The sequence below is a fragment of the Vicugna pacos genome, chromosome 17, assembly GCF_048564905.1.
Source record: "Vicugna pacos chromosome 17, VicPac4, whole genome shotgun sequence".
Taxonomy (NCBI): Eukaryota; Metazoa; Chordata; class Mammalia; order Artiodactyla; family Camelidae; genus Vicugna; species Vicugna pacos.
In genome coordinates this window covers 22,109,737-22,129,599 of record NC_133003.1, presented here as the reverse complement: position 1 = coordinate 22,129,599, position 19,863 = coordinate 22,109,737, and the positions used below count along the sequence as shown (strand labels likewise).

General features: G+C 57.0%; 1 protein-coding gene across 6 annotated transcripts; it reads left to right on the top strand.

Annotated features, from left to right (window-relative positions):
- Nucleotides 1-3,709: 3,709 nt before the first annotated feature.
- MST1R (macrophage stimulating 1 receptor) lies at nucleotides 3,710-16,543 on the top strand. 6 transcript variants are annotated; one of them, XM_006196319.4, is made up of 20 exons: nucleotides 3,710-5,188; nucleotides 8,044-8,232; nucleotides 8,307-8,435; nucleotides 8,614-8,784; nucleotides 9,098-9,258; nucleotides 9,595-9,760; nucleotides 9,873-10,009; nucleotides 10,440-10,601; nucleotides 10,697-10,790; nucleotides 10,947-11,156; nucleotides 11,258-11,404; nucleotides 11,485-11,647; nucleotides 11,799-11,900; nucleotides 11,976-12,182; nucleotides 12,537-12,617; nucleotides 12,762-12,943; nucleotides 13,037-13,146; nucleotides 13,404-13,569; nucleotides 13,973-14,109; nucleotides 16,009-16,543. In XM_006196319.4, exons 1-20 carry the CDS (start codon nucleotides 3,956-3,958, stop codon nucleotides 16,262-16,264), a joined length of 4,203 nt encoding a protein of 1,400 aa, XP_006196381.2. In that variant the 5' UTR covers nucleotides 3,710-3,955; the 3' UTR covers nucleotides 16,265-16,543. The 6 variants fall into 6 exon arrangements, with proteins under 6 accessions (XP_006196381.2, XP_072797397.1, XP_072797398.1 ...); XM_072941296.1 differs by having other exon boundaries at nucleotides 10,944-11,156; nucleotides 11,877-11,900; XM_072941297.1 differs by having other exon boundaries at nucleotides 10,944-11,156; nucleotides 12,873-12,943.
- The last annotated feature ends 3,320 nt before the right edge of the window (nucleotides 16,544-19,863 follow it).

Here is a 19,863-nt window from a genome sequence, read left to right as displayed (position 1 = left end):
CCACTGGCAGTGCTGCCCCCCACCCGTGTGAAGCCCCATCTCCATACTCGGTCTGAACCCCTAGTGCCTCCTCCTTACTCCTAGGTGGGACCCCCCAGCTGCATGCCCTGAAGGACCACCCAACTATTTGAGAACCCTAGCTGTGGCTCTGCTCTTGGGCTGCTGCAGTTCAGCAGAGGCTGAGCTGAGTAAGATGGGGACACTCAGGTGGGGAGAGTCTGAGCCCGGGCATAGGTAGGAGCCCTTGGTGAGGCGGCCTAGTGTTCAGCACAGACAAATTCTGAGTCCAGCCTCTGGGGAAATTGTCCCAGCTTAGGCTTCCTCATGAAGGGCTGTCCACCTCAGTTCCCCTACCTCCAGCCAGCACCTTCCTCAGAGTGGCCCCCAGGAGTGAGCTGGAGGGCCTGAAGGAAGACCCAGCTGACCTCTAAGGTAGGAGTGAACCCTGCTTTAAGAAGGGGTGTTGTCACTAGGTAGACTGGGATCTCTTCAGTCACTCTGTTCCCTGGCATGGCCCAGCCTACGTGGGTCACCATGGACATCCCAGGAGGCTCGGCAGTGAAGGCCCAGCCCCATTAACCCTACCATGAGATGTTCTTTGAACAGAGCCCAAGGCACAGTGCAGAAAGCCTCTACCTTACTGCTGGGGGGCTCTCACAATTCTGCCACAACTTAACCATCCCACTGGCCAGGGGAGCAAAAGGCCTAGGGAGTATTTATGGGAGAAGAGTGTCCATTGAATATGGTCCTCAGACTAGAGTGAATCACCCTCATGCAGTCTCTGAGTGCTGGGCCAAGATACTCTGCCACTAAAACCAACCCTTGTTGGGCAATACTTGTGGGTGGCATGAGCCAAGTGTGGACTGGAATGGCTGTCCCAGGAAATGGGTATGGTAGCAGGCCATCTGCCGGACCCCTAAAGCTCCTGTCGAGCAGCCACAGGCTTGGTGGGTGCTGCTTCTGCTGCACACGTGCCCTGTGTCACTTTTCTGTCTTCTTCCTGCTTCTATTCCTTCCCTTGCTCCTGGCCAGGACACCAAACCACTGGCTCTGGGGCCAGGGTGATTCTGGGCCAGCTGTCTCTGACTGCTACTGGTGTTCTGGTCAGCGGTCAGCCCTTAGGTGTCCCTGTTAGCTGCCCAGATTCCTGTAGGGCTCTCAGCTTTTCTGCATTCAGCTCCTATTCTGGGGGTGGGGGTGGGAAGGGGCAGTCTCAATTAGATGAGTGTGTATACCTAGAACAGTGGGCACCCAGGAGTGTGGGGTTTACTTGCTTGGGGAGCAAGGAAGGGATAACAGGCAAACAGAGAAGGTGTTCCTAGTGGAGGAAACAGCATGCGGAAACAGATGAACCTGGTATGAAACCTGATGGGGTAAAAAACCTAGCATGACTAGTTTACAGTGAAGCTGGAGGAGTCTTTAAGGCCTAGGGTTTTTAGACTCCAGGTAAAAATCTGGCAGTGGGGAGCCATTGAATGTTTTAAAGCTGTAGAGTGATGTGGTTACATTGTGGTTAGAGAGATTCCCCCTGCAGCCACAAAGATGATCTCTCTGGTTTGGAGAAAGAGGCTGGGACTACTTCTATGGAATAGTGTTTAGAGGGGGGTGAGAGCCCGAAGAGGGCAAGAGGGCTAACACTCCTTCAAGGTGACAAATGAAAGGGCAATTGAAAAGGTCCTAAGCTAAACATGGGCCGAGCCTTGGAAGTTCACCTTGGGGGAGCCCTTGTACTCGGCACCGGCACCGCAAGGCAGCTGACCTCCCCCATGTGGCTTGCCTGCCTCCCTCCTGCAGACAAAGCGGCTAAGGTAGGAGGAAGGGCACTCTTGGGACGCCCTCTGTCAAGGACTGAGGCTGCCTGAGATGCCCACCTGGGGCAGTCTGCAGCTTGACCACACGGTGGCAGCAGAGAACCAACTTTGACTGCTGCACCCTCCCACCTCCAATGGCTGGGGTGATCAAGGAGGACCCTTGAAGTTTCTTCCCAAGCCCCAGAAGTCTCTGTCCCAGTAACCTGAGGCGGGATGGTTGTCACAAGAACCTATGTCATGGCACTAGGCAGGGAATAGTTCATTTCAGTTTTGTCCTGCATGACTGTCTTTAGACGTGTTGACTGTGGAACAGGAATGGTGCCATAATTTCTGATGGATGTTTATTCATTTCCGGGCCAATTCTGGTTAGAGAAGGGAGTGCCTTTTATGTTGCCCGAGGCACGGTATCTCCCAGCACTAGGTGTGGCCACCCGGTGCTGTTTCCCTTCTGTCACCAGGTGCTCATTGAGCTCCAGCCTAGAGAGGTAGGGGAGTCTAGCATTAGGAATGGGGGAAGGGGGAGTCAGGTGTCCAGAGTGAACTGTGCTGGGGTAGGTGTAGCACAGGGTCTCTGGGATCCACAAAATGGACCTGGCACTGCCTGGACCAGGTAGGCTTCCTGGAGGAGATGCCACCTAAGCTACAAGAGAAGAAAGGGAAAAGGGTGCTCCTGGAAGGAGGAACAAGGAATATGGGCTGGGCGGCAAGTAGAAGAAAAACACTTAGGGTCAGGCTGAATCTTGTGGGGCTGAGGGCAACTCTCCCTACCAGCCACCTCACCCTCCAAAGCTCTGGGACTCACAGTTCACAGATCCCTCAGACCTCAGCCCAGGACCACCCTGTGAAGCTTTCCCTTCCTCCAGGCCCACCTGGCTGAAGGGACTGTCAGGTTGAGGATGTCCCCCAGGATCCCCTCCAGTGTTAGGGGGGCCCTGGTGAGAGATGGCAAGAGCAGACCTAGGTTGCCTCCCCTACCCCTGCCCCACACATATCACAGCCTGGAGAGAGGACTCTGGGCAACCACCCAGTTAGAACTATGTCCTCATTCCAGAGACTGAGAGGCTGAGGCCCAGCATGGCTAACAGTGAAGGTTAGAGTTGCCCTCAGAGCCAAAAGCCCATGTTTCTCCCATATCAGGGGGGCACTGGAGCAGAGCCAGGAAGGAAGGCCAGCATTGTGATGTTTTGTTGTCCCCAACTTACAGCTGTCACCTACTGAAGCAGCAGTGGACAAAGTGAGCTAGGGTTGGGCCTAATAAGCAGCTTCTCTTTTGAGTCTAACGTCCAGTCAGCAGGGCTAGCCCCAACTTATAACTCCTACTGCCATGGGTGGGCAGGCTGCAATGGTCCATCCTCTGACACCATCCTGTCGCTAACAGCCCGGGGCAGGCCCACAGAAGGATAGTCCCTGCCCACAGAGGGTAGTGTCACTCCTGGGATCTCTCCACACCTCCCCTCTGGTCCTCCACACATTCCTGGTCTCTGTTCCCCACATGGTGGGTCTCTCAGGCCCTGCCCGGAAACCAGCGTCTGAGGATGTTGCTGTATCCCGGCTCCAAGAGAATAAAGAAGCCGAGTGGTCCTCAAACGCGCTGGGGCAGCCCTGGTCCTTCCTCATCTCTGCCCAGTCTTTGGCGGCGGGTCGGGACGGCTCAGATCTGTGTAACCTCTCTCCAGACCACTCCACGCACACCCACCCACAGGCCACTGAGGGGAAAAAAAAGGCGCCCAAGAGTAGGTGTAGGACCCAGGCTTTCGAGGACCAGGAGAGTCGGACGGGCAGAGGGGCGGGGATAGGCCAGGCCTACAGCGGGCCCAGCCCACAGCCCCGCCCCCATACCCCGGCCCGGCAAGCCCCGCCCGGGGCGCTCCGACAGACTTTGCTCCAAGCGCCAGCTGGGAGCGGCAGCTGGAGCAGCAGGTGAGGCAGCTTTTCTGTTCCCTGTCGGTGAGTGTGTCTGCCCGCGTCAGGTGCTCAGACCCAAGGGCGGGGGCGAGCGGTGGGCATCTCAGAAGCCCTGGCGGGGTCAGCTGCCGGAGGGCTCTCAGGACCGGCACTCCCCACTGGTCCCAACACAGGATTCTAGTCGGCTCCCAGCCGGGCCCGGGCCTGCAGGAACCTCGCGGGGCTCCTTCTGGGCCTCGATGGAGCTCCACCCGCCACCTTTGCAGCCCTTCCTGTTACTACTGCTGTTGCTGCCGGCGGTGCCCGAGATGGTTGGGTCCTGGCAGTGCCCGCGCGTCCCCTACGCTGCTTCCCGCGACTTTGAAGTGGAGTACTTGGTGCCCAGTTTCTCCGCCGGCGGTCCGGTACAGGCCGTGGCGACCTATGAGGGCGGCGGGGAAGAGAGTGCCGTGTTTGTGGCCATACGCAATCGCCTGAACGTGCTTGGGCCTGACTTCCAACCAATTGAGAGCCTGGCCACGGGCCCTGTCGGGGACCCAGACTGCCGGACGTGTGCGGCCTGTGGCCCGGGCCCCCACGGCCCGCGGGAGGATACAGATGCGCAGGTGCTAGTGCTGGAGCCGGCGCTGCCCGCATTGATCAGTTGTGGCTCCAGCCTTCATGGTCGCTGCTTCCTGCATGAGCTAGAGCCCCAAGGGGCAGCCCTGCACCTGGCACCACCAGCCTGCCTTTTCTCTGCACACCACAATCGGCCCGAGGACTGTCCCGACTGTGTGGCCAGCCCTCTGGGCACCCTTGTGACCGTGGTTGAGCAGGGCCATGCCTCCTACTTCTACGTGGCATCCTCGCTGAACTCAACAGTGGCCGCCAGCTTTAGCCCCGGCTCAGTGTCCATCCGGCGCCTCAAGGCTGACGTCTCAGGATTTGCACCAGGCTTTGCAGCACTATCAGTGCTGCCCGAGCACCTCGCTTCCTACCGCATCGAATATGTGTACAGTTTCCGCGCGGGAGCCTTTGTCTACTTTCTGATGGTGCAGCCAGCCAACGTGGCAGCCGCTCCTGGTGCCTTACACACACGTGTGGCACGGCTCAGTGCTGTAGAGACCGACCTGGGCAACTACCGCGAGATGGTCCTTGACTGCAGTTTTGAGCCTAAACGCCGGCGTCGCGCGGCCCATGAGGGAGGGCATCCCTACCCGGTGCTGAGGGCAGCCCATGCCGCTCCTGTGGGCAGCAGATTGGCTGCTGAACTGAGCATCGCCGAGGGCCAGGAAGTGCTATTTGGGGTCTTCTCGGCTAGCAGGGACAGCAAGTCAGTTGTGGATCCCAGCTCTGTCGTCTGTGCCTTCCCAGTTGATCTGCTGAACACTCTCATTGATCAGGGAGTAGAGCGCTGCTGTGAGCCTCCAGTCCACCCTGGCCTCCGCCGAGACCTTGACTTCTTTCAATTGCCCAGTTTCTGCCCTCACCCGGTGAGCAGAAAGAAGGGGCCCTCACTTGTGAGCATTGTGTGCATGCTTCCCTTCCAGCTGCCTCTCTTCCGGTACCGAGGGGATCTGGAAGGGGGAGGGCAGTTGGGGGCAAGTTTTCTCTTCCACCCTATTCTTTAGGGTAGTGAGGGAATCAGCCAAAGGCCACACTGGAGGCTCATCTCCTGGCCAGGCTGGACCCTGTTGCTATGCCATTTTGCTCTTTAACCCTCTCACCCTGGCCTCTTGATTTTTTAGGTAGTTTCCCTGGCCATGTGAAAACCAGACTGCATAACTGTCTCTCTGCCAGGCACACTTCCAAATGCTGGGTAGAATGATGGGTGTCCCTTCCCATCTGCTCACGACATATAACCTTAGGGACATGCACAGAAAAGCAGCGCCCTCCACACAGGCAGATGCTCACAGATTCATCCAGACTCATAGCTGCTCACCAACACTGTTTTGCTTTCCCTGTAGGAACAGTTGTTTTGCTCTGCTTTCCAAGGAGGGTGGGTCAGGGATTGTCAGAGAATGCCTCCCCCTCTAGAGAGCCTCCTGGGCCTTGGAAGTTGGGGGCTTGTCAGGGAGCCTGCATGCCTTGGGCTTTACTGATCCACTCATTCCTGATTGTTCTCCGTTGGGTGATTGGGAGAGGATTCAGGATGTAGTGGGAAGGAGGCTTGGCTCTGGTAGATTCCAGAAGGCTCACTCCAGTCTTGTGCAATCAACTATAAACATCTGGGGATGAGTAAAGGCCTAGGAGAGGCTGATTAGAATTGGTTCACCATGCAGGAATCCCATACTTTCTTTCACCATAGTTGGGGCCCTGCCTCAGTCCCCCTTCTCACCCCAGGAAGGAGGTCTCCCAGCCCATGCTTAACTGGGGATGCCTTCCAGCAGATCCTACCCAGGTTCTCTCCAGCATAAGTGTCAGGGATCTGGAGAAGAGACAAAAAGGAAATTCCTTAAAATACTTCCCTGAGGACAAAACCAAAACTGATCCCTTGAAGCCATTGAAACAGTTCCACCATACAAGAGACTAACCCAGGGCAATGGAATGAATGAACAAATGGCATTGGACAAGTGGCCTTTTAGCAAGCTGACCCACAGTCACTGCTCTCTGAGTCTTTGGCTGCCCTGTGGCCCTAGCCCTGCTATGACATTCTCCACTAACTCCTTTTGCTCTGACTGATGCCGCAGTGCTGGGAGGAGAATTTATACACAATGAAGGGTAGGGAGTCTTCAGCTTCTACCCTCTGCTGACTCCATATGGGTTGAGGAGGCCTTAGGGGTTGGGATCCCTAGTCTGAGCTGGGTGGCCCTGCCTGGCCTCCTCTCCTTCAGGGAGTCGGAACCTCTCCCTGACTTGGCTAGTGGTCAGGGGATCAGAAGAAACCCAGCACAACTTGGTAGTGCCAGGCTCAAGCCCTGCCTATAGGCTAGCCAGGCCTTGTGTGGACCAGCCTGCACAGTGTCCTGTGACTGGGCCTGCAGCCTCCAGGAAGACACCCACTGTGTGCTCATTGTGGCTGCCCTCATGAAGCCTGAGGGGCTCAGAGCTGGGACCTGCCCACCATGAGTTCAGACAGGGTTTGAGTCTGGGGGGGTCACCTTCCACTATGGGGCATTGGATGTTTAAGTGTTTTCCGGAACCAGAGGCCTCTAGACAGGCCTGGGAACCCAGAGCTAAGGCCCTGGAGCCCAGGGGCCAACAGGCACGGGTGTGGCTCTGACTGGGATAGGGCCTCTTTTCCACCCCACAGCCCCACCTGTCGCTGAGTCATACTGAAATCACCTGGCTGGCTTCCTGCTAGGTTCAAGTCTCTTACCCACCTCCAGTGAGGACAGAGTCCTAGTCCCCACCGACCCAGGCTACAGATCCAGTGTGTGGAGTTTCAGGGCCCAGCTCGAGACCTACTCTTGCTCCCAAGACTTTCAATCAGGACTGGGTTAAGCATACTTAGTCTAATAGGGGCCTTCTGTCAGCCTTGGGGACCACCCTTAGGGCTGGTAAGGGAGGGTTCCGAGCAGCTAAGGCTACAGATCCCTGGCTACACCTTGAGCCCAGCTCGATACCCTACACTCGCACTCTCACTTCCTGGTGTCCCAGAGGCTTCCACAGCCTTGCCCTGGGCACTCAACCCCAAACACCCTCCTGCTAAGAGCAGGGGAGAAATTACTGTTTCCCAGCCCCAGGGCCTAGTCTGGTATACAGACCCTCAGGCTTTGGTTTATCCCTTTTGTACCCTGAAGGAGGTACAGGTAGCAGCTGGAGATTCAGGAAGACCTGTGGTGTCTCAGGGAGAAGGACCATGTTACTAACCCTGTGCTGGCCAATTAACCTCAGCGTTCAGGCCCTTACGCAGGTGTAGAAACCGAAGCCTTAAGAGGGAACAGGGTTTGTGAAGTGCAGGGAGGAACCAGCAGGGGGCAGGAGAGGACTCTGATCAAGAACTCAGACTTCCAACCTGGCTCCTCTCCTGAGGAGAGGAGTAGCTATAAGGCCTTGACAGGTGAGCAAACCTCTGTGAGCCAGTTTCCTTCTCTGTAATATGGGGGTGGTGAGAGTACCCACTCTACAGCAAGGCTGTGAGGACAGAATGGGGTTAACTCTGTAAGACTCATTATCAGAATGGACGTGCAGGGGGAGCTGAGCCAGACTTCCAGCCTTGGCCTTCTTCCCTGGCCTTGCTACTTCTGAGAGCCCCATGGAGGGGGTGGGGAAACTGGCAGGCCTGGGACCTTCTGCAGCCAGGGCAGGTGAGGGGTGGGAGTTTGGGCTGTGGTGGTCACTGGCAGAGTTCCCAAGGGGTCAGTGCATGGAGATGAGCCCTGACTCCTTCCCTGACCCTCCCCAGCCTGGCCTGGAGGCTCTCAGCCCCAACACCAGTTGCCGCCACTTCCCTCTGCTGGTCAGCAGCAGCTTCTCACGTGTGGACCTCTTCAATGGGCTGTTAGGGCCAGTGCAGGTCACTGCATTGCACGTGACACGCCTCAACAATGTCACATTGGCCCACATGGGCACAGCTGATGGGCGCATCCTGCAGGTAGGTTCCTCATCTCCACAGCCCCTTGTCCCCAAACCCTCATCCCCATTTTGCTCACAGCTGACCTGTCCCAGGTGGAACTGGCCAGGTCTCTCAACTACTTGCTGTACGTGTCCAACTTCTCACTGGGCAGCAATGGGCAGCCTGTGCATCGGGATATCAGTCGCCTTGGGGACCACCTTCTCTTTGCCTCTGGGGACAAGGTAAGGTGGGGCAGGGCAGGGCCTGGGACTGTGCTGTGGGAGCACAGCCACCCCATTTGATCCAGGGAGGCACTGACACACAGGTCTCACCTCCCTGGTTTACACTGGGACCAGGGGGTCTAAGGGACCTGGTGCCCCCACCACCTTTAGCCACCCCTGAGCCACCTGTCTGTCCAAGGTCTTCCAGGTACCTGTCCGGGGCCCTGGCTGCCGCCACTTCCTCACCTGTTGGCGTTGCCTGCGGGCACAGCGTTTCATGGGCTGTGGATGGTGTGGGGGCATGTGTGGCCGGCAGAAGGAGTGTCCTGGCTCCTGGCAACAGGACCATTGCCCACCAGAGCTTACTGAGGTATGGCTTGCCTGGCAGGACACAGGTAAGGGCGGGGCAAGCTGGGCCTGAGGTGGGGGTCAGCAGCTCTTGACCATGATCTTCCTCAGGCCTGAGCTGACCTCAGTATCTACAAGGAGGGCATTCTTGGCAGAGAGGATGGCACATGCAAAGACTTAGAGGCAGAAAAGTTTTGAGTGAGGACTAGTAAGAGACCTAGAATGATGAAGTGTGAGACAGGCAAGGAGTATGGCAGAAAACTTCGGGGAAAGCAGACGAGGCTGGGAGTCCTGACCCAGCAGGGGACTCAGGCCATCTCCTCCTCTCCCCTCAGTTCCACCCCCAGAGTGGACCCCTGAGGGGCAGCACAAGGCTAACCCTGTGTGGCTCCAACTTCAACCTACACCCTACTGGCCTGGTGCCTAAAGACACCCATCAGGTTACCGTGGGTCAAAGTCCCTGCCGACTGCTGCATAAGGACAGCTCAAACCTCAGGTACAACCTGGTCTCTACCCTTTTGATCCCTGATGGGAGTAACCAAGCAGCCCCGTCCCTGTGAGACCCTGTCTTCTGCTTGTGTGGGGCATAGTGGTATGGGGTAAGTTGCAATGGCTTTGTGGCTTTGTGTCTGGGGAGACATCTCTGTCCCTTCTTGAGCCTGCATGTGCCCTACCTGTCTGTTGAGTCCTGGCCTGGCAAGGTTAGTCTCTGCTCTGCCAGATCCTGCCCTACCTGGGGGAAGAAAAGCTCAGAGGAGACCTGTGATTTGTAGTGGGCAGGCAACCAGCCAAGGTGGCCCCTGGCTGACTTTGAGTTCCCCTGGTGTCCCAGCCAAGTGCCCCGGAAGTACTTTGTAGAGGAGCTTGAGTGTGAGCTGGAGCCCTTGGTCACGCAGGTAGCTGGGCCTGCCAACGTCAGCCTCACTGTGTCCAACGTGCCACTGGGCAGGCATTTCCGGGTGGATGGCACCTCCATGCTTCAAGGCTTCTCTTTTGTGGTGAGGCCACCTTGCCTTGTCTATTCTCTTGGCCTGCTGGGCAATTCGGGCAGGGAAGGGTTTGGGTAGAGGGCCTCCTACTGCAAGCTAAGCCACCTCCATGCCCTCTCAGGAGCCGGTGCTGAGAACAGTACAACCCCTCTTTGGCCCACGGGCAGGGGGAACCTCCCTCACCCTTGAAGGCCAAGACCTGTCTGTAGGTACCAGCCGGGCTGTGTTCATCAATGGGACTGAGTGCCCGCTGAAACGGTAAGTTCCATCAGGAAAGGGGATGGGAATCCACAGGGTCCCACACAGGGGAGCCCTCACCACGTGGGGCTTGGATCCCTGTCAGGGCAGAAGGAGGAGGGCTCAGTCACATGGTCAGTGTAAGGAACAGGTCCAGGAAGAAGGGTCTGTTGCTTTCTCCAGCTCAGAGGTGGTTTGGGGATGTCAGGAGAGTCCACTGCCTCTAGACCTAGAGTCCAATGGCTCCAGCCAATGTTGTGGGGAACCTGTTCCCTCCTTGTCTTCTTGGAGGACTTACTGGGACCACCCTACCTTCAGACAGAGCCACGGAGTAGGGCAGGTTGAGGGGATGACCAGCAGAGGAACTGGGAGGGATCGGCAGGCCCCTGGAGGAGTTGGGCCTGACCATCACGTGGAGGGTGCCTCTGAGCCCAATCCACCTGTTCTGCAGGGTCAACGAGGGGCAGCTTTTATGTACCACACCCCCAGGGGCCGCTACTGCCAGCGTTCCCATTCGCCTGCAGGTAGGGGGTGCCAAGGTGCCTGGCTCCTGGAACTTCCACTACAAGGAAGACCCCATCATGCTGGGCATCAGCCCCAACTGTGGCTACACGTAAGTGCCACCTCCTTGCCCACTCTGGTCTCCTAAGAACGAAGGATCCAGTCTTGGAGAGCACCCCAAGCTCGCCACCCCACTCTCCTCCACAGTGGCTCCTATGTGACCATCCGTGGCCAGCACCTGACTTCAGTGCAGCACCTCGTGGTGTCATTCCATGATGGGTTTAAGGCAGTGGAGAACAGGGTGAGCGGGTGCTGGCAGCTGCAAAGTGGGCACTGGCCAGGAGGGAGGAAGGCCACACCAGTCCCCTGAGTTCCAGCCCTACCCTGTGCTGAGCTGGGGGACTGGGGTGGCCGTAGGTAGGATACCTGGCTAACCACTCTCGCATGGGTCCAGCAGTGTGAAGGGCAGCTCCCGGAGCAGCACTGGTGCCGCCTGCCTGAATACGTGGTCCGAGGCCCTCAGGGGTGGGTGATGGGGAACCTGAGTGTCCAGGGGGATGGGGCTCCTGGCTTCACACTGCCTGGCTTTCGCTTCCTGCCCCCACCCTACCCACCCAGCACAGACCTGGCCCCACTGAAGCCTGAGGAGCATGCCATTAAGTTTGAGGTAAGTGTGGGGGATGAGGGGCTGGGACAGTGGAGGGTTGGGGCTGAAGCCTGCCCAAAGGAGATGGGGGCACTGGCCAGTCCTCATGACTGTCTCTGCAGTATATTGGGCTGGGTGCTGTGGCTGACTGTGTGGATGTGAACGTGACCGTGGGAGGTGAGAGCTGCCGGCATGAGCTCCGAGGGGATGTGGTCGTCTGCCCCCTGCCCCTCTCCCTGCAACTTGGCAAGGATGGTGCTCCACTGCAGGTAGGCAGCTCAGCAGGCCTTCTGCAGGAGACATGGGTTGAGGGCCTGCAGGCTGGGCCTGAGCTGCCACCTGCCCCCAGGTCTGCGTGGATGGTGGGTGTCACATCCTGGGCAGGGTAGTGCGGCCAGGTCTGGAAGGGGTCCCCCAGAGCATGCTCCTCGGTGTCCTGCTGGCCCTGCTCCTGCTTGTGGGTGTACTGGCCGCCGTACTGGTCTTCAGTTACTACCGGAGGAAACAGCTAGGTGAGCTCTCCACTCCCATCCTGACTCAGCCCCTACCCCAAAACAGTGACACCTCCAAGCCCCTATATCCTCGGTCTGCCCATGCCTCCTGGGTAGGGGTCAGCCTCTAGGAGCTTGGAATGGCTGGCCACTAGGGGCCATTTTTCCACAGTCCTTTCTCCAAATCTGGATGATTTGGCATCCCTGGACAGGACCACTGGAGACTTACCTCTGCCTATTCTCCGCTCAGGCTCTGACTACAGAAATGGCCTCGGTGAGATGGTGGCAGTACTAGAAGCTGGGGCCATGCCCTCTGTGCCACAAGTCCCTCACTCCCTGTCCTCCACAGCATCCCCTGCCATCAGTGACCTGGGTTCTACCACTCGGATCCGCAGAGCATCCTTCTCAGACAGTGGGGTCGGATCCCATGTCCCACTGCTGAGGAAAGAGTCCATTCAACTTGGGGACCTGAACCCCACGCTCCTGGCCGAGGTTAAGGATGTGCTGATTCCCCATGAACGGGTGCTCACCCACACTGACCGAGTCATTGGCAAAGGTATGGGGGCCAGGCCAGCTGGGACTGGGACAGAGATGGAGTCCTGAGATGACATGGGCTCAAGGAACAGTTAGGCAGGCCTCTGCTCTGGCCTCACCAACCTGTGTGACCTGAGGCATACTGTGTAACCTCTCTGAGCCTCCATTTGCTCATCTGGGAAACAGAAATTCTGTCCTCACTGGGTTCTGGTGCAGATTAAGTGGGCCTAGGAAGGCTGCAGGCTCTGCCATCCGGAAGCTGCCGCTCGTCTTTAATGTCAGATTGGCCAGTTGGTGCTCTGAGGTCTAGGTGCCAATGAGAGGGTGTGGTGGAGCCCTGGGCACTGGGGCTCCTCTCACCATCTCTCCCTCATAGGCCATTTTGGAGTCGTCTACCATGGAGAATACATAGACGAGGCCCAGAATCGAGTCCACTGTGCCATCAAGTCGCTGAGTCGTAAGTGGGACAGAGGCTGGGAGGGTCTCCGTCCCTGCTGTGCAACCACCTCACTGAGCGACCCTGAGCAGGAGAACTTTCTTCTCCATTTCCCTGTCTGACCCTTGGCTCCCTGCCCTGGGCCTGACTCAAGCCGCTCTGCAGGCATCACAGAAGTGCAGGAGGTGGAGGCCTTCCTGCGCGAGGGGCTGCTCATGCGGGGTCTGCACCACCCAAACGTGCTGGCTCTCATTGGGATCATGCTTCCGCCTGAAGGGCTGCCTCGTGTGCTGCTGCCCTACATGCGCCACGGAGACCTGCTCCAGTTCATCCGCTCACCCCAGCGGGTCAGTGCTCAGTGGGCCCTGGGTCAGGGGCTTGGGCAGCAGCTGAGGATGGAGCTGCTCTGCCCTCACCTACTGACCCACCTGTGCCCCTAGAACCCCACGGTGAAGGACCTCATCAGCTTCGGCCTGCAGGTGGCCCGCGGCATGGAGTACCTGGCAGAGCAGAAGTTTGTGCACAGGGACCTGGCTGCTCGGAACTGCATGTGAGCTGCCAGAGCAGCTGGGGAGAAGCAAGGGGGCAGAGCATCAGGGCCTGCAGCTAAGCTGCACCTCAGGAAGGGGCCCACGCTCCAGCCCTTGCTGTGCAGCCCTGGACATGTCCTCCTGTCTCTGGGTCTGTTTTCCTGTCTACCCTGTGCAGGCTTGGATTGGACATTGTGGCTCAGAAACCCTGTTCGGGCCGGGACAGGTGGGTTCAGGGCCTGGTAGGGGCCAGTCCTGAGAGTGATTCCCTTTCCAGGCTGGATGAGTCATTCACGGTCAAAGTGGCTGATTTTGGTCTGGCCCGCGACGTCTTGGACAAGGAATACTACAGTGTCCAACAGCACCGCCACGCTCGTCTACCTGTCAAATGGATGGCTCTCGAGAGCCTACAGACTTACAGATTCACCACCAAGTCTGATGTGGTAAGGCCCCACCTGCCCCAGGGCCCACATTGCTTCAGCGTCCTGGGAGGACACTCAGCCTGGACTTGCCCATTAGCTCCGGACGATGATCTGAGTCCAGGGAATTCCCTAGCTGGGCAGCACCCCCAGCCCATTTGCCCACCTCTGGGCAGATGTCAGGGCAAGAGAAGGCTATGAACTCCAGACAATCTGGGCCCTGCCCAACACCAACTCTGGGCAGGCTCGAGTGGTGGGTGGGGACAGAGGGAAGACGCTGGTGAGGTTTTGAGGAATGGGCTCTGATTGGGGGGTCAAGCCCCTCCATTCCAGCTAGAGGGCTCTGAGAGGTAGAGGAGCTGGGGGGACCCACCTGTCTCCAAATTTGGGGTAAGAGTTCAGTCCCTTCACCTCTCTCCTCCCACAGTGGTCATTTGGTGTGCTGTTATGGGAGCTGCTGACACGGGGTGCCCCACCATACTCCCACATTGACCCTTTTGACCTCGCTCACTTCCTGGCCCAGGGTCGCCGCCTGCCCCAGCCTGAGTATTGCCCCGATTCTCTGTGAGTATGTGGAAGTGGTGATGGGGAGTGAGCTAGGCCCCAGAGACAAGAAAGGGGCTGGAGACAGAGTCCTTGCCTGATTCTTTGACTGATTCTCTGGCTGACCTGGAAAGGGACCCTCTCTGGGCCTCAGTTTCCTCATCTGCGGATTGGTTCCACCCCTATTCCGGGCTGGGTGCTGGAAGAATATCACAGTTGCCATGGTAACAGCATTTCCTAACTCAGTCTGGATTGAGGCCAGTGATTTGATTTCCCAGCACTCCTCTCCACCCACCCCCACCAAGGGGGGCTGTTTTCCATCTTTTCCTCTTTCTTAACCTCAAGGAAATGTTCCATTAGCTCCCACACTAGCCCCTCCCCCCCATCAGCAGATCAGATTTTTTTTTCCACTGGGTATAGTTTTAGATTGCCTGTTCCCAGAGGTATGACGGCCGCTGTGTTTCATCAGTGCCTGATGGGTGGTTTTGGTGCCCAGGTTCAGCTTCATAAGCAGCACACATGGCTCAGCTGTGCTGAAGTCTCTGGTCAGAACAGGAAGAACACAGGTAAAGGTGGTTGATGAGTCCTATCCAATCTGTGTTCCAGAAGGGTATGAGTAATCCTTCCTCACTGCCCTGCCTGCCTTGGGTTTGCTCTTTATTATTTACATCACTAATGCGTCTGATTCAAAGTAAGGGAAATTAGGGGGAGGGTATATCTCAGTGGTAGAGTGTGTGTTTAGCATGCACGAGGTCCTGGGTTCAATTTCTAGTACGTCCACTTAAAATAAATAAATAAACCTAATTCCCTCCCCCTGCAAAACAAAACCAAACAAAAAACAAAGTAAAGGAAATTAACTTCACTGTCTATTTGCCTATATTGCAGTCTCCCTAAACAGACTCTGAGATGGAGATTTACGTGCAGAGGGTTTATTGGTAGACTGGGGGTGAGAGAAGCAGGACTAGGCAGGGGAAGAAGTTGGCCTGTGATGCAGATGCAACAGAAGCTACAGCCTATGCCCTGGAAACCTCTGACACTGGAAAGGCCCTTCGGAGTTTTCTGAAATTGAGATCAAGGGGCCCAGCTGTTTGCACCAGACATTAGTCAGTCACTGGTCACAGCTGTCCCTGAGGAAGGAGTGTGAACTTGTAGGAGGCATTTCTTTTCTGCCTAGGGCAATTCCTAGTCAGGGCCTCAGCCAAGAGCCATCAGCAGCCACAGGCAGAATAAAGGGGGGTATCTGGGTGGCACACCACAGCATCCTCTATTTCAGGGCAAGTCCCTTCTCTCTGGGCCTCAGTTTTTCTCATCTGGAAAGTTGGAATGATAACAGTCCCACCTTCAGAGGGTCTAAAAAGTATATGAGATTATTGTGTGTAGGGCAATTTTAGTATCATTTAAGGCAGGGATAATATTTCCAAGATAAAGGCGGATGTATTAGAACTCACCCGACAAACCCAGAGACACTTGCTTGGGAACCATTGTGCCATGTGCTGCCCCACACATCTCAGGCCTTTTAATCCCCAGATCTGGGCTTCCTTCCTGGAAGATATGTGATGATAACCATGATAGCTTGTGAGTTGGGCCCTAAGCTAAGAACTGCACAGGCATCCTCTCACCTTATGCCCCAATACCTCTGTGATCAGAGAAGGATCCAGAGGCACAGAGTTAAGGAACTTGCTCAAGATCACATAGCCCAGGTCACAGGGCACAGGAGCCCAACCTCTTAGCTCCCTGATGCAATTCAACCTTGCCAAGTTGGGAAGGAGAAGAGCTGCCCCTAATTGGGCGATGTGAGGCACCAGGTCCTGTCACCTGCCCTCACCCCTGTGTGGCCTGCCGGGTGGTAACAGCAGGCAGATGGCCCGGAGTCTCTGGGTGCAGTGCACCATGCCTCTGACGTTTTCCTCCACTTGGTAGGTATGCAGTGATGCAGCACTGCTGGGCTGCAGATCCTGCAGCAAGACCCACCTTTGGAGTGCTGGCAGGGGAAGTGGAGCGCATGGTGGCCACACTGCGAGGAGACCACTACGTGCAGCTGCCCGTGGCCTATGTGAACGTGGGCCCTGGCACCTCTGACAAGGCAAACCTGTCATCGGAACAGTCGCCGTCCCCACCAGTGCACAGGAGCACAGGGCGGCCCCGGCCCCTCTCAGAGCCACCAAGGCCCACGTGACCTCAGCCCCAGGCAGGACCCGAGGGATCGGACCTGTGTAATGGTGGGAGTTAACCCAAGCTGCCTCTGGGCTGGCCTCTGCCGGTCCCTGCCTCTCAGCCTTCAGGGGCATAGGAAGGTGCAAGGCACAATGGCCTCTCACTCCACAGAGGGAACCAGTGAGGGGATCCTTGATGCAGTATTTATGGAATGTCTGCTGTGTGCCTGGCTGCTGGGCACAGGGGACTCGATGGTGACCACTGGCCCTTGAATCAGTAAATGAATAAATGAGTATTCAAGTTCAAATTGTGATAAATGCTGTGAAAGAAACAGACAGGCTGTTTTGAGGGAATGGAGGGCAGCTTTAGATATCGAGATGAATAGAAAGGTGTGGGAAGCCACCCCAGGAGGTGACATTTTTTTCTGAGACTTTGTCAGTGGGAACTGTGCCAGAAGCAGTTGAGGGAAGAGAGTTTTGGGCAGAGTGAACAGCGCATGAAAAGACCCTGAGGCTGGAAAGGGTTTGAGTCAGCAAGAAGGCTCCAGAGAACAGGAAGGGTAGGCAAGGCCCAGATCTAGGGCCCTGGGGACTTTTGGATGGAACCAGGAGGGGTAGGTTGAGTACCCAGACATGTAGCAGTCAGGGTGGCTTCTCCCACTGCCCAGTCTGCCTGTCCCATTTTCCAGGCCCCAGTTCCTCTCCAGGGCTCCCTGCTCTACCTGCTATCTTCCCCCAACACCCCCTCCTACCACACACACACACACACACACGTGCACACACACTCACACGTGCACACATGCACGCACACACGCGCACACACACACTCACGCGCACACTGTCAAGGTGTGGAGACTTGCTTCCCTCCACCCCATCCCTGACCACATTGCTCTTGCAACCTTGAGAGAGATGAGCCAGTAGCAAGGCTGGCTCACCAGCGTCGAGGTGCAGACTGCTCAGGCTGTTTATACGCATCAAGGCCACTGTACAACACCCACTGGAGGGGCAGACTCCACTGGAGAAGGAGAACAACTTCCTTCTGGTCCCACCCCTCCCCCACGCCCCCAATGCTGAGGGGGCATCTGGGCCCTGCTGGTGTAGATAGCTGGGGTATCAGGGTGACTGGGCCCAACACATGCACCCTGGTGGTTCCTCTCTCTTGCTCCAGATCCCCATGGCCTCTATCCCACCAGCTGGGAGACCCCACCACACCCAAAGGGGAGTAGACTGCCTCTCCTTTGGGTCCGCAGCTCTTTGCCCTGTCATCTGTGGAACCCTGGGTCTCCTTGGGGCTGGAGCTGGCCAGCTGTTTTCTACCCATACTCTCACCTCAGGCCACAGGGAGGCCCAGCTATGGGGAGCCTAAGGACCCTGAGGACAGGTAGGTAAAAGACTTCTCCGCTCAAGCGCAGGGGTCTGAAGGTCAGGGCCCTATGAGCTGGTGAAGGGTAGAGGCTGACTCAGTCTCTACCTGTTTGACTGCACCTCTAATGCCCATGAGTGCAGGCACAGAGGAGATGGTAGCCCTACATGCTCTTCCAGAGACCCCTGGGCTCCCACCTATCATGTCACCCCTGAGGCTGGGAGAGAGGAGACTGGACTGTACTCCCACAGTGCTGGAGTATTCCAGAGCTGTGGTCCCCATACTTGTTGGAAAGGACCGTCTCCAGCCTTCCAAGGTGCAGTCCTCGTGCCCTAACCTCATCCTGGGCATCTAAGGGTCATCCAAGCCCCAAGCCCTGGGTGGGGAGTGAGGAGAAGGTTCAGAGGCTTCTCTGAAGCTGGTCTGAGGTTCCTTCTCCACTGAGCCTCTGCAGCTTATGGACCTCTAGCTTACCTGTTCGTAAGAGAGGGGCTCAGAGAAGAAGGGGGTCTCTGGATGGGAGGGAAGCTTAGAAAGGAGAGGAGTCTGGGAGAAGGAAGATGGAAGACGCTCAAGGGGTATCAGGTTTCCTGTGCAGCCAGAATGTGGGACTTTGGGCCTGTTTCTGGGCCAAGGGTCTCCAGGCCCAGGAGAGGACACAGTTAAGCAGGGGCTTGGCACAGCTGCATCTCCTCCCCATAATGCTGCAGCCCCCAAGCACCTAACTGTTCTCAAAGCCACTTGATAGTCCTGAGTCCATCTGGAGTGTTAGGAGCTGGAACTGCTTCAGGGCTTCAGATTCCTGACCGGGCCACCAGGGAGGAGAGGAAGGGAGGGTTATATCTAGGCCCCCAGATGGGCTGGGGGGACCAGGAGTTTTCTGAATGGCTTCCAGGGCTAGTGAAGGCTGGGCTGCCTTTCTCCTGGGGGGGGTACTGAGTAGTGGCTGGAGCAAGAGGAAAGTTGTTGGTGGACATGGTGGGCCTAGGCCTGCCATGAGGGTGGGATGGGGTGAGGACGGGTTTTTCTCTAGGGCTCTGGGAGTCCAGTCTTCCCATCATGAGTTGTAGACAGCAAGTATCAGCTCCTCTGCCTCAATTTCAGAGAGGCTGGGGGGCAAGCAGTTGCCAGTAAAGGCTGGAGGAAGGCCAGGATGGGAGCCGGGGCTGAGGTGGCAGCAGATGACTCACACCCTCCTGACTGCCCATTGGTGTCATGTTGTCTGGCACCTGGAGGGCATGCACAGGGTAGACCCACCTGCTTTGACGGGGGCCCATGAGTCTGGTCTGAGATTCCCCTTATGCCAAAGCCTTAGCCTTTCAGAGAGTTTCCTCAGAGACCCCAAGGCGCTCTGGGAGTCACACCTGAGGGCTCCAGGCATAGCCTCATTTCAACTCTGAGACCTTCCTGAAATAGCAGCTTCATCAGTCACTCCCTTGGTGCAGCCCATGAGGTCCCGGGTCCACCTCTGCTGCCATTTCAGGAACTGACTCCCCTCACTTCTAGGAGAGAGCAGGACCCCTCAGTGCCAGGCAGGGTCAGGGGACATGGGGGCAGCTGCAAGTTTCTGAGGCTTTGGAAGGCCCAGGACACATCTCTTGCACTTACTGCCTCAGCCTGGAGAGAAGCAGCCCTGGGAATCAGAAGCTGAGCCCTGGTCTGGGATCTGCCAGGCTCCTTTTACTCATGCTGGGCTGGAAAATTTCTCCTTGAAGACCTCAGGAACTGAGCATCTCTTCACCCCAAGCCTATGCTTTGCCCATGTGAGAGTCCAACCAGCCAGGAGGTGGGATGACTTGCTGAACCACCCCCAACATTTCCCATCTGGCACAGAGGGGCCAGCTGAGCCTCAGTCTCTCCCTTCATTCTTTTGAGGCTTATTCAAGTCGAGATTTTTAACCCAACAAGCCTAGAGGCCAAGAGAGCCTGGACAGCTACCACATTCATCTCTGGCTATGGTGGCCTCCTGGGTGGCCTGGGTTCTTCAGGTCTAAAGATGATGACCTGGCATCGGTCCTGCTGACATGTTTCTGGGGAGCCCCCTCTCCAAAGGAAAAGGAATTCCTTGGGTGGCCCCAGTCACTCTGCCCTCGTGAGTGCCCACCCTGGTCTCTCTAACCCAGCCAGCAGTTCTTAGTCACCCCCATCCTCCACTGAGCCTGGGTTCCTCAGGGACCCTGAGGGAGGGCAGCTCTCCTCACACCCCCTTTGCAGGTGTGCTCGGAGGTCTCTTCTTGGCAGTCATGAATTCCTGCATGT